This window comes from Erinaceus europaeus, chromosome 7, assembly GCF_950295315.1.
Source record: "Erinaceus europaeus chromosome 7, mEriEur2.1, whole genome shotgun sequence".
NCBI lineage: Eukaryota > Metazoa > Chordata > Mammalia > Eulipotyphla > Erinaceidae > Erinaceus > Erinaceus europaeus.
The window spans coordinates 73,134,963-73,151,400 of NC_080168.1; the positions used below are offsets into that span (position 1 = coordinate 73,134,963).

General features: G+C 39.0%; 1 protein-coding gene across 4 annotated transcripts in view; it reads right to left on the bottom strand.

Annotated features, from left to right (window-relative positions):
* VWA8 (von Willebrand factor A domain containing 8) overlaps nucleotides 1–16,438 on the bottom strand; it is a 408,658-nt gene that overhangs the window by 356,320 nt on the left and 35,900 nt on the right. For all 4 annotated transcript variants that reach the window (XM_060194755.1, XM_060194752.1, XM_060194753.1 and 1 more), the window contains exons 3-5: nucleotides 13,394–13,524; nucleotides 12,570–12,680; nucleotides 2,383–2,550 (exon numbers count right to left, since the gene is read on the bottom strand). In XM_060194755.1, coding sequence (XP_060050738.1) covers nucleotides 2,383–2,550; nucleotides 12,570–12,680; nucleotides 13,394–13,524 — 410 coding nt within the window. The remainder of the gene's footprint in view (nucleotides 1–2,382; nucleotides 2,551–12,569; nucleotides 12,681–13,393; nucleotides 13,525–16,438) is intronic.

The following is a 16,438-nucleotide window of genomic DNA, read 5'->3' on the forward strand; positions in this document are numbered from 1 at the left end:
ATGATGAAGGATGTTAGAATATTGTGGGGGAAACTGTAGGATAAGGGAGTGCAGGAGCAGAAAGTAAGTGGTCATTTTGAACAGAAGGATGAAAGCAGGCATTATTGATAACATGACATTTGAGCAAAGAGGAAAGGAAGCACAGGTGTGAGCTAGGTAGCCACGGGGGAGGGGGGGGCATTCTGGAAGAGTCAAGTGACTATGCAAAGTGTCCAGACAGGGAAGAGTAAGTGCCCAGCTTGACTGAGGTCTGGCAAAGAGAAGAATGGAAAAAAGCAGCTGGAGAAAGCCAGGGGATGATCCCAAAGAGGCTGTGAGAGCTCAGGTAATACAAGATGCTGCATTCCACTATAAGGACTTCAGATTTTATTTTAAATACAACAGGAACATAACAGGGGCACAGGACAAAGGAAAGATTGAGCCTGTCACATGTTTTAAAGTAACTAATGACTGTTATGCAGAGGGGGATATGAGCAGAGTCTGGTCAAAAGGCTCAGGAATCTAATGTTGGTAGTGCGGGCTAGCCAGGTATTTGCTCAATATCTTATTTATTTCTGCCAAGACCTACTGCACTTCAAGTTTCCTGAGGCACAAAGCTGGACTTAATTCGGTTTGCTTGTTTGTTTTTCCCAAAGCACTGGTCTGCTTTGGGTATTGGTGATACAAGGCATTGAACCTGAAACTTTTTTTCCCCAAGATTTTATTTCTTTATTAATGAGAAAAGAGAAGAAAAAGAATCAGATATCACTCTGGTACATATGCTGCTGTGAATCAAACTCAGGACCTCATGCCTGAGAGTCCAGTGGTCTATCCACCGCACCACCTCCCAGACCTGGAACTTCCTACATGCAAATACTGCATACTAGCTGGCCCTAGTTAGTTTTCTATACCCAAAGCCCAAAACTTTCTAGAAGATAGTTTATTTTATTTTGTTTTGTTTTTTTGTAAGAAAGTGAAAGGGATAGTGAAACACAGCACCAAAATTTCCTTCAACACAGTGAGAGCTGTACTCATACCTGGCTAGTGTGCATGGCCAAAGCAAAGCACTATGCAAATGAATTGTTTGCCTGTTCAAGAGCTAAATGTTTCTATTTTAATTTACCAATAAAAATAGTTATCAGAGTGGTCCAGGAGGTGGCGCAGTGGATAAAGCATTGGACTCTCAAGCATGAGATCCTGAGTTCAATCCCTGGTAGCACATGTACCAGAGTGATGTCTGGTTCTTTCTCTCTTCTCCTATCTTTCTCATGAATAAATAAAATATTTTTTAAAAAATGGTTATCAGAATACAAAATCTATACAAACCATACATATGGTGAACTTGCAAAATAATCAGATGCAGTGCCAGGGATCGACCGACCTCTGAACCTCATGCTTCAGGATCCAACAGTGTGTCCATTGAGCACCTCCTGGACTGAAGCCATTAGTTTTAGCAAATGGTTGTTCCCAGAAGAAAAAAATGTAAAGAGGAAGATGGGGGAAGGAAGAAGAATGGAAACAAAATGAAAATGAGAAAGAAAAAAAGAATAATAGTTTTGGGACTGGCAGAAAGCAAGTTACTTCTGAGAGGTAATCTAACATGGCCTGAAACTAGAAGTGCTGTGCAAAATGGCAGAGTCATGACTGCACTTGAGCATACAGGCTCGGATATGGGCCCCTGCTTATCTGTGCTTGTTCTGATACAATCTTATATTTTGTTTTGTTCTGGTGTGGTTTTTGTTTTGTTTTTGTTTTTCATTGTCAACAGGGACAGCATTGGGGCTCAGTCTTACATGACTGTTCCTGGTGGCAAAATTTTTCCTTTTTTTTTTTGTTGTTTGCCTTCAGGGTTATTGCTGGGGCTTGGTGCTGGCACTACAAATCCACTACTCCTGTGGCCTTTTTCTTTTTTGGATAGGACAGAGAAATTGAGAGGGGAGGTGAAGTCAGAGAGGGAAGGAGAAAGATGAGACACCTACAGAACTAGAACTACTTCACCACTTGTGAATGAACCCCCTGCAGGTAGGAAGCTGGGGGCTTGAAATAGGATCCATTCAAGGGTCCCTACACTTTTTATACTATGTGTGTTTAACCTGGTGCCCTTTTTACTTGCTTTCTGTTGAGAGAGAGAAAGACAGGGAAGGGGGAAGGGAAGGGGAAGGGGAAGGGGAAGGGGAAGGGGAAGGGGAAGACAGCAAGAGAAAGAGACACACACTGCTTCAATTGTGAAGCTTCCCCTCTACAGGTAGGGCCTGAGGGACTTGAACCTAGGTCCTTGCACATGGTAATATGTGTGCTCTACCAGGTCTGCCACCACCCGGCCCCAGTGATATCTTACACAGCAATTTGCATGATGCACAGCTCAATGTCAAGGATAAAGCAATTACCCTTTGCTTTTCTTACTTGGAGGAGTTTATCATAGCGCTCAGCAGACATCAGGAAGCGTCCATCCTCCAGCTGCATCTCCCTGTTTTCCAGTAAGTTGTTCAAAACAGGCAGAACATTCCTCTCAGCCTTTTCCAAGCCTTCCAAGACAAGGGTTCTACCTTCCATGGCTGCACGTACTGCACACTGTTTCCAGGGAACAAAAGCAGTATGAGGTTAGAGGAGCTGGCAGAGCTGGCCTGTTTTACAGGCAAAGCAGATTCAGCTTGGGGGTACTTATTATAGGGACAGGAGTTAGGACTCTGGGGTCCAGGATCTTCATTTTGCTCTTATCTGCCCATAAAACGTTAGGTAAGTGATTATTCTCCCTTGAGCTGATGCACAAATTGTAAAATGAAGAGATTAGTGAAAGTGTTCTCTTTCTTGCAACATTCTAGATAAAAGCCAGTAGAATTTTGTTAAAATTAGGGAAGTTTCCAATGGAGGGGATGGGACAGGGAACTCTGGTGGTGGGAACTATGGAATTGTACCTGTTATCTTACAATCTTGTTAGCCATTATCAAGTCACTAATAAAAAATTTTTAAAATTAAGAGTTATCTTTTATTCAGCAACAATTAAAGAAGGAAACAGAATTTCTAACTAGGAAATAAAAAAAGACCATAATCTAACCTATGTAACACACAGCTTCTTATGAAAAATGAGAATACATAGAAACTATAAGATTTATTTTGTTAATTCTTTAATATTTCTTGAGCCCCTCCCTCCTACCACAGCCCTAATTCAGGTCATCCTTACACCTCAACTCTCTTCCCTACTAAATGCAAGCTCCTTAACTTGGTACATGTATCCATGATAATGTGGCCTCTAACAGCCTATCCAACACTATTCCAGATGTCACTTGCCTCAGATGTGGTGTTTTACAACAATAAATTGGTGGTGGTTTCTCTCTGGGTACTAGCCTTTATGGAAACCACAGTGGACTCAACATGATAATCCCATTCTAAAAGAAGACAAGCGAGGCCTGGTCAGCATGCCTGCAACCCCAACTATTCAAAAGGCAAAGGCAGGGAGATAGTTCAGTTAAGCCCAGGAATTTGAGGCTCAGGTGAGCTGGGTCTCAATTCTGCATGAGTACAATGACAGGAGTGGCAGGAGGCTGAGAGGCACCAGATTGCATAAAAGTAGTGAATGGCCATGGTCAGAATAATAAAATCAATTGACACAAGTCCCTTCAAATCTGCCCATCCTGTGGTAGAGCATTATTGCGTTTAAGTGCACGCATAGAGATGACACAGCCATTCCAGAAGGAGGAGGAGGAAGAGAAAGGGAGGAGGAGGAGGACAGCAAGGATAACAACTAGGAGCAGCAATAACAGCAACAGTAATTTCTGATAGCTATGAAAGGCATACGCAATAAAAATGGCTTCTAGGATATCAGACACCAAAATTTAAACTAATAAAAATTTATGTTTCACCTAAGTCTCAGTCTTTCTTTCGCAAGTATCTATGTACTCCAAGGAAGCACAGCTCATAATAAAAAAGAAACTAATTAAGTTATCACAATGAGGCAGCAGTATTTTAAAACTAGAATTTTTATCATCTTTGCTATAAGACAGACTAAATAATGTATTTGACTTTTACAAACCTCACAGAGATGAGAATACATGTTCTCTGAGGGAAAACCACACACACACACACACACACACACACACACACACACACACACGCTTTTATAAAAATCAAATGTAGTGAGTTCCCAACTGTGGGCCAAGTAAAGGAAAGATTTGACAGTATAGGGGAACAACACACATTGCATATCTGCTTCTTCATTCCCCTAAGGTGGACTGTAGTCTGTTGTTCATTAAATCTTTGTAGAGGAATTCAAAATGGACTATATGGAAAAATCAGAAACGAAGTACATAAAGGATGCCTTTCATTTACTCTAGTAATGAGAGGAGCTGTAATCACAGATATTAGAAAGCAGTGAAGGGTGGAAAAAGATAACAGCATCCTAAAGCCCTCTTTTTAAAAATATATGTCTTTATTAATAGAGGGAGTGAAAGAACAAGAACATCACTGCTGAAAAACTGACCAAAACTGAGCTCCTCATGCTTGAAGGTCCAACTCTACCCACTGTGCCATGTCCAGTGTCTCCAAAAGGCTTCTTAAAGCTTGGTAAGTGCTGCACCTCATCTCCAGAGTAAAATACATCAGCTATATGTGCACAAAGACCACAAGTTAAGAATTTCTACTTACAGAATGATAAAAGATTTTTCTTACCAGTAAGTCTTATACTAAAGAATAATACATATGAAAAAAAAAAATCACTAGTTGGCATATACCACAGCAATGTTATTGCAAAAAATCAATGAATGGTTAATTGTTAAGGGAAAGTATGAGGAGGAGCTAGGTGTTTGTACAGACTTAAAATAACCCTGTGAAGGAGAAAAAGAAAACATGCTGAATAGAAGTATTGTGAATATTAATATTTATAAAGCACATGTCAAGAGTCTGCCACATATACATTAATTTCATCTTCCACTACACATATATACTTTTAAAGTAAACAACAAAGCTTTAACATGTATGATTTGTTCATTTTTTGTGCTGAGTAGGGGAATATTTACAAAACCAAAGTTTATTAAATCCCAAGTGCAATTTAAAAAAAATACTGTTTAAATAAAAATCCAGTTTATCAAAAAAAAAATAAATAACCCTGAACAAGACTTTAAAACAAAAGCAAAGAAACAAATAGTACAACAGTAGAGTTGTATATGTCACCTTCATTAAATGATCAAAAGTTACTATCTCCAGTGAAGACACGTGGATTTATTTCATAAGGTAATGTTCTAATCTGATCCTCTGAGAAGGAGCAAGAATACTTCCATATTTCATATGCTTTAAAAGCACATGGTCTTAAGTCACAATGAAATATCAAACAAATGCAAATGAAACAACATTCTACAAAATAAATTACCTTGAGGCAAAGAAAAGCCTATTTCTAGAATGGGAGACGACACTGAAAACCGTGTGGGTGGTGGCATCTTTTTTTTTTTTTTTTGTCTGTTTTAAGGATTCAAAGGCAAGAGCCTCTTTAAATGAGGATCAGGAAGTAGTAGAGAATGACAGAAAGAATCTCTATTAACTGAAAGAAGACTAAAGCAGGTGCTACTTGAAGTAGGAGCTAGTGGGGCCAATGTACTGAGTAGAAAAGTGGCAGATCCTCTAGGCTAGTAGCCGGGGGTCAGCTCCTCCCATTGGTGCTATCTGATAGGCTTCAGAAGGTCCATTAAAGGGCACAATGTTTTAACCAATTTTACAACTGAAGGCAGGTTAGAAATCTTGAAAATGAGCTAAAATCTAAGTTGCCCATTAACTGAGAGCTAGAGAAGCTGAACTGGCGAAGAACTAAAATAAGGGGGCAGCCAGTTGAGTGGACATACTACCATGTACAAGGACCCCAGTTGGAGCCCTCACTCCCCACTTGCAAAGGGGACACTTCACAAGTGTTGTAGCAGGTGTCTATCTTTCTCTCTCCACTCTTCCTCCCCTCTCAATTTCTCTCTCTTATCAAATAAAATAGAAAGGGGGGAAAAAAAAGACAAAAATGGTCACTAGGAGTGGTGGATTCATAGTAGTGGCACCAAGCCCCAGCAATAATCCTGATGGCAATAAAAATTTCAATAAATAAATAAGAACTAAAAGAAGGTCCCATAAGATGTGCCTGCAGGCTGTTGTAACCTCAGAGTCTAGAGTATCAGAAAAACAGAAGCAAAAGATGTACCATGTATGTCTAAACACTCGAGAAACTGCTCAGAGCACAGATGACCATACAGCAGTGCAATGAGCCCTAATCTTCTGAAAAGAACCATAATTTCCTTCTGCAAAGTCAAAAATTAATCCTCCCAGGATTTTTTCTTAATGCAATGCTAATTTGTTTGCTTTACACACAATCTAGGTGGCAATGAAACTGGATGCAAAGATAAAGATTGTAAACTTACATGAGTGGTATGACTTTTAGAAAAACAGTAATGGGGCCAGGTGGTGGTGCACCTGGTTGAGTGCATGTATTACAACGCACAAGGACCCAGGTTCGAGCCCCTGGTCCCCACTTGCAGGGGGAAAGCTTTGCGAGTGGTGAAGCAGTGCTGCAGCAGTGCTGCAGGTGTCTCTCTGTCTTTCTTCCTCTCTATTACCCCCTTCCCTCTTGATTTCTGGCTGTCTCTATCCAATAAATAAAGAGTTTTTAAAATAATTTTTTAAAGAAAAGCAGTAACATACAAGAACCACCTAAGTTTTTTTTTTGTTTTTACTTCCAACTTACTCTTTGTTATATGGGAATTGCTCTGGAATAAATGTAAACTTTATACTTTAAGAATAAGCAAGAATGTTGGCTAAATGGAGAATCCCTTAAGGCTAAACTCCCTGATGACATATCTGAATTTATAGGAGTAGGATTGGTTACTATTTCAGTATTACCTTGCCTCCTGGTTCTTCTTTAAAGTAGTATATTAAAGTAAAATTTTAAATAGTGTTTAAAGCTATTAAAATACTTGAATCAATCCCATCAGACTTTATTAATACATTCTGACTGCCTTTCTAGAGAATAATAAAATAAGGAAAGCAAAAATCAAATCCTTAGGTATTTTTACATAGCAACAGTATTTATAGCCTACTAAAAATTGCAGGCTTCACTGTAGGTTGGTTATTTTGTTGTAGTTGTTATTGTTGTTTTGTCATTGCAGTGGTTTCATCACTGTAGTTTTGTTTTGTTTTTCTTCCAGAGACAGAGAAGGAAAGACACCACAACAATAAAGCTTCCTCCTGTGTAGTGGAGGCCAGGCTTGAATTGGGATGCATGCATGGTAAAGCAGGCACACTTTCCAGGTGAGATATTTTGCCAGTCCTGTTTCAAGGTGTAAGCCCAACTGTAGAGGAAAAATTTCACAAGCAGTGAAGCAGTGTCTCTCTTTCTCTCTCCTTCTCTATCTCTCCCCTTCCTTTTCAGTTTCTCTGTGTCTATCCAATAAACAAAAATAAATTAAATAAATAAATAATAGAACAAACTGAGCTGTTGTGAGAAATTTAGCTTATGTACCTCAATTTTTTTTCTATACAGATTTTTAATAAAATAAATGTGGTAGAATTTTCCTTGTAAAGTTTAAAAAAAAGAATCCAAAAAAAGCAATACATACATATTTTATGATAAATGAATACTTTTGATAGTTCCACAGACTGGAAATTAGCTCAACCACAAGGAGTCTTTCCTGCCCTTCAAGCTACAGAACTTCCAGAGACCTAATTTCCTCAATTTCCTCAAACAGGCTTATTTTTAATGTTGAAAGATCCTTCTGGCCCAGTCAACTCACATCACAGCTTTAACAAGCAAACATGTGGACATGGAGGATTTCCAGAGAAAAGCTGCTTCGTGACCTAAAATCAAAAATTACTTAAGCCCATGTTCTAGATTTTCTTCTGATCTGGTAAAACACCTTGGGCAAACAATTAGTCTGGAAATCTGTGTCCTCATTTATGAAAGGAAAACATACATCTTACACAGTGTTAACTATTTAGGAATCAAAGAGGTACCAGAGAAAAAAGTAGAGCTACTGAATCTATTAAAACAAAAGTTATTATTAATAAAGCCATGGTTTCATGAAAACAGAATTCAAAGAAGTTTAAATTATTCCAAAGAAGTACGAAACTGGGAAAACAAACCAAAAAAAGCCAAGTTATTTTAAAATACTCAAATAGGGTTACATTGATTTTTGTTTGCTCTACTTCTCAAATGTAATAGATTAGTCACTATCTCCTTGAGTCTGCATTTTCTTCTGAAACTAGGCTAGTTAAGATGCTTGTCTCATAGATAATGATGAAGCTCAAATAAGATAACCTCAAGCACAAAGTATGCTTTAAAAGATATTAGTTATTATTATGGGCATAATCATCCTTGTCTGGGCTGTCATCATTTATCTTCAGTCTTGTTTTTTCAGGAAAGTAGCCTAATATTTACGCTCTGGAACTGAACATATCCGGTTTTAAATCCCACCTTTGCCATCCATCAGTTGTGTGATCTGGCCTAAAAGCATCTGCTAATCTATCTATAAGGTGGGTAGGTCACCTCACTGGTAGGGATGTTTCAAAAATCAACTGTAATAGCATGAAATACAAAGCACAACAGAGCATTTTTGCATGCCAATAATATCTCAAAACTGGAAAATTAAAAGTAATTTTTTATTCCTCTTTTTTCTTCCTTTGATAGCGACAGAGAGACAGAGAGAGACAGGCGGGGGTAGAGGTGGGGGCCAGGCGCGAGACCACAGAACCAAAGTTACCTATAGTACACTGGGGCCTGGCTCAAACCTGGGTTGCACACATGACAAAGCACTGCATTATCCAGGTGAGTTATTTCAACACCCCACCTTCCTCAAAAACTGGGTTGTCTATAATGCTTTGCTGCTATTTGCTAAAAGATGTCCAAAAAATTCAGACAAGATTTTTATTGTTGTTGTTGCCCTTGTTGTTTTTATCATTGTTGTGGTTACTATTGATATTGTTGTTGCCAGATAGGACAGAAAGAAATGGAGAAAGGAGGGGAAGACCGAGATGGGGAGGGAAAGACACCTGCCAACCTGCTTCATTGCTTGTGAAGCGATCCCCCTGCAGGTGGGGAGCTGGGAGCTCAAACAGGAATCCTTATGCTGGTCCTAGAGTTTCACACATGTGCGTTTAACCCACTGCACTACAGCCCAACTCCCGACAAGATTTTTTTTAAAGTACTGTTATTCAATTTATCAAAAGCTGCTTCTGATGAACTGTAATACATAAGTGGTGAGTATTTTTTAAATCCATATATTTTATATTAATGAGAGAATTATTTAATATAGAAGAAAATACATTAAAAGGTTTGAGACATTCAATCAGTTTTTCTCCTCTCACATTAATTAAACAGTGATTTATGAGACTACAAGTTAATAGGAGTGTACATCAACACCATTCCCACCACCAGAAAAAAAAAAAAAAACGCTTATAGTCATGGGCCCTTTGGAATATAACTAAAATAGGACTATTAGCTATCTACAAAACGGAGACCTCCAAATCTTCTGCACTATTCCAGCCTTTAGGTTCATGATTAGTCAACAATTTGTTTAGCTTTATACATTAACTCTTCTTTTAGCCACCAGGCTCCAGATGCTAACATGACGCCAATCGGGCTTAACTGGGCAGACGATCCCATCAATGTGTCCTGGAGCCCCGCCTCCCCAAAGCCCCGCCCCACTAGGGAAAGAGACAGACAGCCTGGGAGTATGGATCAAGCTGTCAATGCCCATGTTCAGCCGGGAAGCAATTCCAGAAGCCAGACCTTCCACCTTCTGCACCTCATAATGACCCTGGGTCCATACTCCCAGAGAGATAAAGAATAGGAAAGCTATCAGGGAGGGAATGGGATACAGAGTTCTGGTGGTGGGAACTGTGTGGAGCTGTAACCCTCTTTTGTCAGTGTTTCCTTTTTATAAGTAAAAGTTTAAAAAGTAAAATAAAATAAAATAAAATAAAATGGAAGAAAATACAATAAAATTGTTTTCAACTTTTATTATACAAGTATATTGTAGATTATGGAATGTCATAGTACTGTGTTAAATAAATTAACAAAACTATAAAGTGATAAAGAGGGCAAGGGGATAGCATAATGTTTATGGAAAAGCTTTCACACCTGAGGTTTTGAAGTCCTAAATTCACTCCCCAATCAATCCCCAACACCACTAGAGGCAGAATTGAGTAGTGTTCTGGGGAGGGTGTGTGTTTCCCTCTCCCACATGTCTTTCTCTGTAGCTCTCATTAAAATAACTAAATAAAATATTTACAAATAAATCAAATGAAACTAGTTCTAGACTAAGAAAAAATTTTGAACTTGGATCTCCCCATCCTCTATGTCGGCTCCCCAAACAATCTTGAGGTTAAAAATACCTCTTCCAACTTTTACTTTGTGTTTCTCCACCCTATAATCCATTAGCCCGCCCCCAATAAGAAAAACAACTTTTTAAAAAGTATCTCCTCTAGCCATTAAAATAGCTCACCTGGATAGTGCACCTGCTCTGCCATGTTTGTGACCCAGATTTGACTCTGGTCCCACTTCACTGGAGGAAGCTATATTGCTGTTATATTTGTGCCTGACCTCCCACCCCACCCCCTTGGCTCTTTCTCTATCTAATAAAGTCAGCACCTGGAGATGAAGCCCTAAGTATACATTCTCTTAGCCAGACAAGTAACCTGCCTTAGATTTATCGTAAATTTAGCTAATTTGCACAAGTTTGTGCTTAAGTAATAGTTATAACAGGTCTTCTGCTCTAATGAAGAGAAAAGGGAGATCTGGTATAGATCAGTAGGAATGCAAACTGGTGCAGCCCCAATGGAAAACAGTATAGGTAACACTTTAACAAGTAAAAACAGAAATACCTAATGATCGAGCAGTCTCTCTCCTAGACACATATGCAAAGGACATAAAAACACTAATATGCACCACTGCATTATTCCCAATAGTTACAGTATGGAAATAACCTAAATGGCCAACAACAGAGGACTAGATCAAGAAATTATGGGGCATATATTCAATGGAATATTGGAATATTATTCTGCAATTAAAAATGACACTATATCCTTCAAGACAAAATGGATAAAACATGGGGGTGGAGGGGAATTACGCTTAGTGAAGTAAATAAGGAAGTAAGAGACAACTACTAGAAGGCTTTGGTCATATGTGGAATATAGATGACTACGTGAATCAACTTGCAAAAATAAAAAATGGTATCCACGCAACAACTAGGGCAACAAAAAGGGGAAAAAATGGCCTCCAGGAGCGGTGGATTCATGGTGCAGGCACCGAGCCCAGCAATAACCCTGGAGGAAAAAAAAAAAAAAAAGGTATCCAAACCATCTCTTGGACTTGGTGAGAACTATGATGGTGAGAGGATTGAGAGAGGGGCACAAGCTTCGGTAGTGTGCAGTGATTTGCATACACCAGGTGTTAGTGTAGAATTTTACCCCTGAAATCATACAATTATGTAAAATACTACTAGCCCACTAATAACAATAAAAATAGAACAAAAAATAGAACGAGCAATTAAGTTCTAGTTCAGTCTCTATGAGACTGGAAACAGCTTTGATGAGGTAAATTTTACTTCCTCCTTTAACCCCTGGCGTGCGCTTGCGCGCACACTGCCACTATTCGTGACTCTTTTTTGTCGTTCCTGTTTTGGTGCAGTGCTAGGTATGAGACCCAGGGTCTCATACAGATAAGGCATGTGCTCTACCACTAAGCCACTTCCCCAACTACACACAATACTTTCTGAACAAGTTTCCTTAATAAAATATGGCATTTTCCCAGGCGTCTAACCGGGATACCAGGCCCTTCCCACACCTGATTTCAGGATTTAGTGCAAGTTGTTGTTTCCCATCAGTTATAAAGCAATCCTAAGAGACTGAAGAATTCATTGGACTGCAGTGTCTCATTCTTAGTAGTTACATAGCTTTGAGATGTCTTTTTATGGTCTACTTGGGAACCTGTAAATTCACACAGATTAATTCAGAAATTTAATAGAGACTGAGAGACAAAGGGAGAGAAGTCACAGAAAGAGAGAGGAGAGAGAACACATGTGTGCACTATTTCCTGAAAGTATCTGTTTAATTTCACTGTTTAACACACCATTGCCTAATTGGCTCTAGAGAATACTTCAATAAATATGCTTGAGAATGTTCTAAATACATTAAAATTGCTATCTTTTAAAAAATCAAATGTCTATAAGCAGGCAGCAGGAAGCAACTGAAAACTGAGGAATCCATATATTGATCTCTTGCTGGCCCTACGGACCATTAATGTAAATGAGGGCTTCTCAAACCGAGAAGGCATTTCCAGGGTTGAGCACACCCTACACTGAGTGGGGAAGGGAGGAAACTTCATGAGCAGTGAAGTAGGGCCGCAGGTGTCTCTCTGTCTTTCTCTATCTCTATCTCCTTCTCAACTCATTCTCTCTCTGTACTTATCCAAAAAAAATAAAACACAAACATTAAAAAAAGAAGAAGGCACTACCAAGAAACCAGTGAAAAAAAGTGGATCTTCCCCAGGAAAGCACAGCAATTGCACCCTTCTCCACCAAGATCTCAACTGTGCACACTGTGAGGGCCCTGGGTGACGGTGAGTGACTTGCCTGGTCGATGTAGAAAGCTGTGCCTGCCCGGATCTCCCGCCGCTGCTTGAGGTCGGTCTCTGTGGTGTCCCTCGACAGGGCGATGTACTCCACCTCCCGCTTGGTCAACTCCTGGGGAGCAGAGAATGAACAAATTCCAAAAATAAAACCCAGCTGCGCGTATCTGTTTGGGAATCAGCTGTCTGCCCTGAGTATTCTAAACCTAGTATGGACTAGAACCTTTGACTCTCAGCTTTAAGAGAAATGCAGTTAGTTGACCATTTGATAAACTGGTCTGAGCCTCCTCAGAGTTCTACTTTGATAGCATCCAGTCATTTACTCCTTAACATTTACTGTCTAAACAACAGCAATCAAAATTAAATCTTACATATCTTCATGCTGCTTGGAGAATTCCTTTCAAATGTCATGAATAATAATATGTTAATATTACTACCTGGATTTCCTACAAATAAGTTATCTCTTTAAATAGTGTTCCTAATGTTTTTAACAAGTGATTTATAGTTATTTAACAGCCTATGTTCATTGATTATATACAGTAGTGTGAAAATAATGTAAATATAAACAATCAATAGAAGAGAGAAACATAAGAGAGAAACCCACTTATAATGCTTGCCCCCTCTAGGTGGGAACCAGAGGCTTAAACCTGGGTCCTTGCACATAAGAACTTGTGTGCTTCACCATCTGTACCACCACCTGGCCCCCTTAACATGAATGTGTTTTCTTGTAATGACTATGTCATATTTTTCTAAGTTCTTAATCCTTATTTCATAATGAAGTTTGTCAAAATTCAGACCCTTAGTAATCTATCAATGTTCACTGCTCACCAGGTACTGCATAGCAATAGAGCGTCGAAGAGGCCCAGGAGGTCCTATCAGGAAGATATCTTGCCCTAAGATGTCCTTCTGCATTATCCATCTTAGATGATGAATTACAGATTGAGCCAGAGAGTCTGAAACTTGAAAAAGGAAAGATAAAAACAAATGCAAATCAGAGTACTACTTATAATAAAAATCAGATAGTATATTAATACATGTAAATACACACACTCATATGCATTACTGTATCTCATGAGTTTCAAACTGACAATAAAGTCATTATAAATGTTAAAAAAAAAAAAAAACAGAACTAAGCCCATGACATCACAGAATCACATAACTCCACATTACAAGGGTATTTGAACAATCACCTGTATCACTAGAGAAATGTTATTTTCTAATATAATTCAACTTTCAGGAGTGATATGAAGAATTTATATCACAATTCCAAAAGATAATCCTTTTAATTAATACTTGTAAGTCTGAAAATAATTATTCCAAATAATGATTATCACTGTCTTAAAAAAAATTAATTATGAGACAACAATGAGATACCCATTTCACTCTTGTGAGAATGTCGTGCATCTGAAAGGAGAATAACAACAAATGTAGAAGAGCTTGTGGGGTTCAAGAGCTTGTGGGGTTCAAGAAGCACTGCTAGTGGGAATGTCAATTGTTCCAATCCCTATGGAGAGCAGTCTGGAAATTCTCAGAACGCTAGAAATGGACCTCCCCTAAACCCAGCATTTTCTCTACCCCAGCAGATCTATGTACACCTATGTTATAACAGCACAATTTGTATTAGCTCAAACTTGGAAGCAACCTAGGTATCCAACAACAAAGAGTGGCCAAGAAAGCTGTGTGGTATATATATACAATGGAATACTATTCAGCTATTAAGAATAATGAATTCACTTTCTTCACTTCATTTTAGATGGAGCCTGAAGGAATCATGTTAAGTGAGAGAAGCCAGAAAGAGAAAGAAGAATATGGGAAGATCTTACTCATGGGCAGAACTTGATACACAAGAACAGAAATGGAACATACAAAGTAAAACTTGGACTCTTGGAAAGGAGGATGGTGGTGGGGGAGTGGTACGGAGGCAGAATTCTTTGAGTTCTGTACATGATGGTGGAAAAGGACCTAAGCCTGGGGTGTGAGTGTTTTACAGACACCTATCATGGCAAGATGAGATGTTGTACCCATGTGTCAACAATTATACTATAAACTATTAACCTCCCAATAAAAAAATGGTTTTAAAAATTAAACAATGTTGTAATTTAACTTGACAGTGGATTTTAAATGTCTCAAAATTCAGAGCACTGCTCAGCTCTGGCTTATGGTGGTGTGGGGGATTAAACCTGGAACTTTGGAGCCTCAAACACGAGAGTCTCTTTGCATAACCATTATGCTATCTGCTCGCACCCGAAAATTCAGAGTTTAATATAGATTTAAATGATGTAAATCTAAATTTGACATAAGCTCTATTATAAATTGACTTCATATTTACATAATGTACTTCTTTATAACATAAGTCCATCCTTCTACATCAATTCTGATGGGAATGGAAGACTACTCCATGTTTCTAAGGTTACTATCATATCACACTTCAAGAGCTGGTAAAATAGCTCTCTCAAACAGTATGCTGCTTTGCCCTTTGTGTGAATCCTTTGTGTGAAGCCCTGAAGAAAGCTTTGCTGTTCTGTGGTTACTTCCTCCACACTCCTACCTAACTCAACACCTATTGCCCTCTATCTTAAAAAAAAAAAAAAAAAAGCCTCAATACTCAGTCTACCCTTCTGCCTAAGCATTCTAAAGTGTTCAAATTAATACAATTGATTCGTACTTGCTCAGCTGTCAAATCACTCACTGATCCAGCAAGCTCACTTATAGGTACAAAAGAAAACTCTTGCCCTTGTGTCTCAAGAAAACACAGCTTATTCACAGCAATTCAATCAAGATATAAGTGCAGCCAGGAGATGGATAAAATGCATACAACTGGAAATCACATACAAACAAACAAAAAAAAAAGATCTGCCATTACTTCCAACAATGTGTTCAGTTCTTCAAAGGTATAATATTAATGAAAGAATTTTAAAAAATTGAGTAAATCACACAAGGGGTAGAGAGATACAGCTCACCAGGTTGGATGCCTACATTGCCCTGCCCTAAGCCCATGTTTGATGCAGGATTAATTGCTGCATAGACACTAGAAGCACATAGAGTTTAGTGAAAGACCACTGTGGAGAGAAATGTCCCTGGGAGAGCAGCAGTGAAAAGCAAGGTAAGAAACACCGCTTTAAGACCCCCTAACCAAGAGAACCTGTCAGAAGTTTCCAGATGCAATGATTCACCTGAGCTGTGTAGCCACCCTAGTGTGTAGCTACCAGGTGTCCACTCAACTATTTCATAGAAAGTGAGAGACATAGAGAGAGAGATAGAGAGATGGAGAGCAGGAGAGAGAGATGGAGAGCAGGAGAGAGAGATGGAGAGCAGGAGAGAAAGACGGGGAGAGAGAGAGAGGAACAGAGAAGAGAAACATCTGCAGCATTGCTCCACCACTCATGAAACTTCCCCTGTGTAAATGGAAAACCAGGGGGCTGGGGGGAGGAGCTTGAAACTGGGTCCTCACACATAGTAACACATGTGCTCTAACATATGTGCAACTATTTTCTCTCCTCCTTCAGGCTTAAATCCATCTTTCTGGCATAGGATCTTCTAGTTGAAGATGAAGGATGAAACCCAACAGGAGTAAAAAATCTCCAACTTTATACAGCACTAAAATTATACAAGGTCTCCAATGCTGCTACCACTCCTCACTCTCCTCTCAAACATCTCACTAGAAGCATAAACAGATTGCTTCTTTTCTCTACCTGTTTCCCAAATCTTGGTTCACCTTGGCCACAGGCCCTGCAACCATAGTCTTAGTTTTGTGTTGCTCCTTTGTTTTCCACTTTGGCAATGTGCCCAATCTTCCATTACCTGAACTTGACTATTTATGACATTTATCAAGTTGGAGAGGCCACATTAGTCTCTTTAGCTTCCTCCCACCTT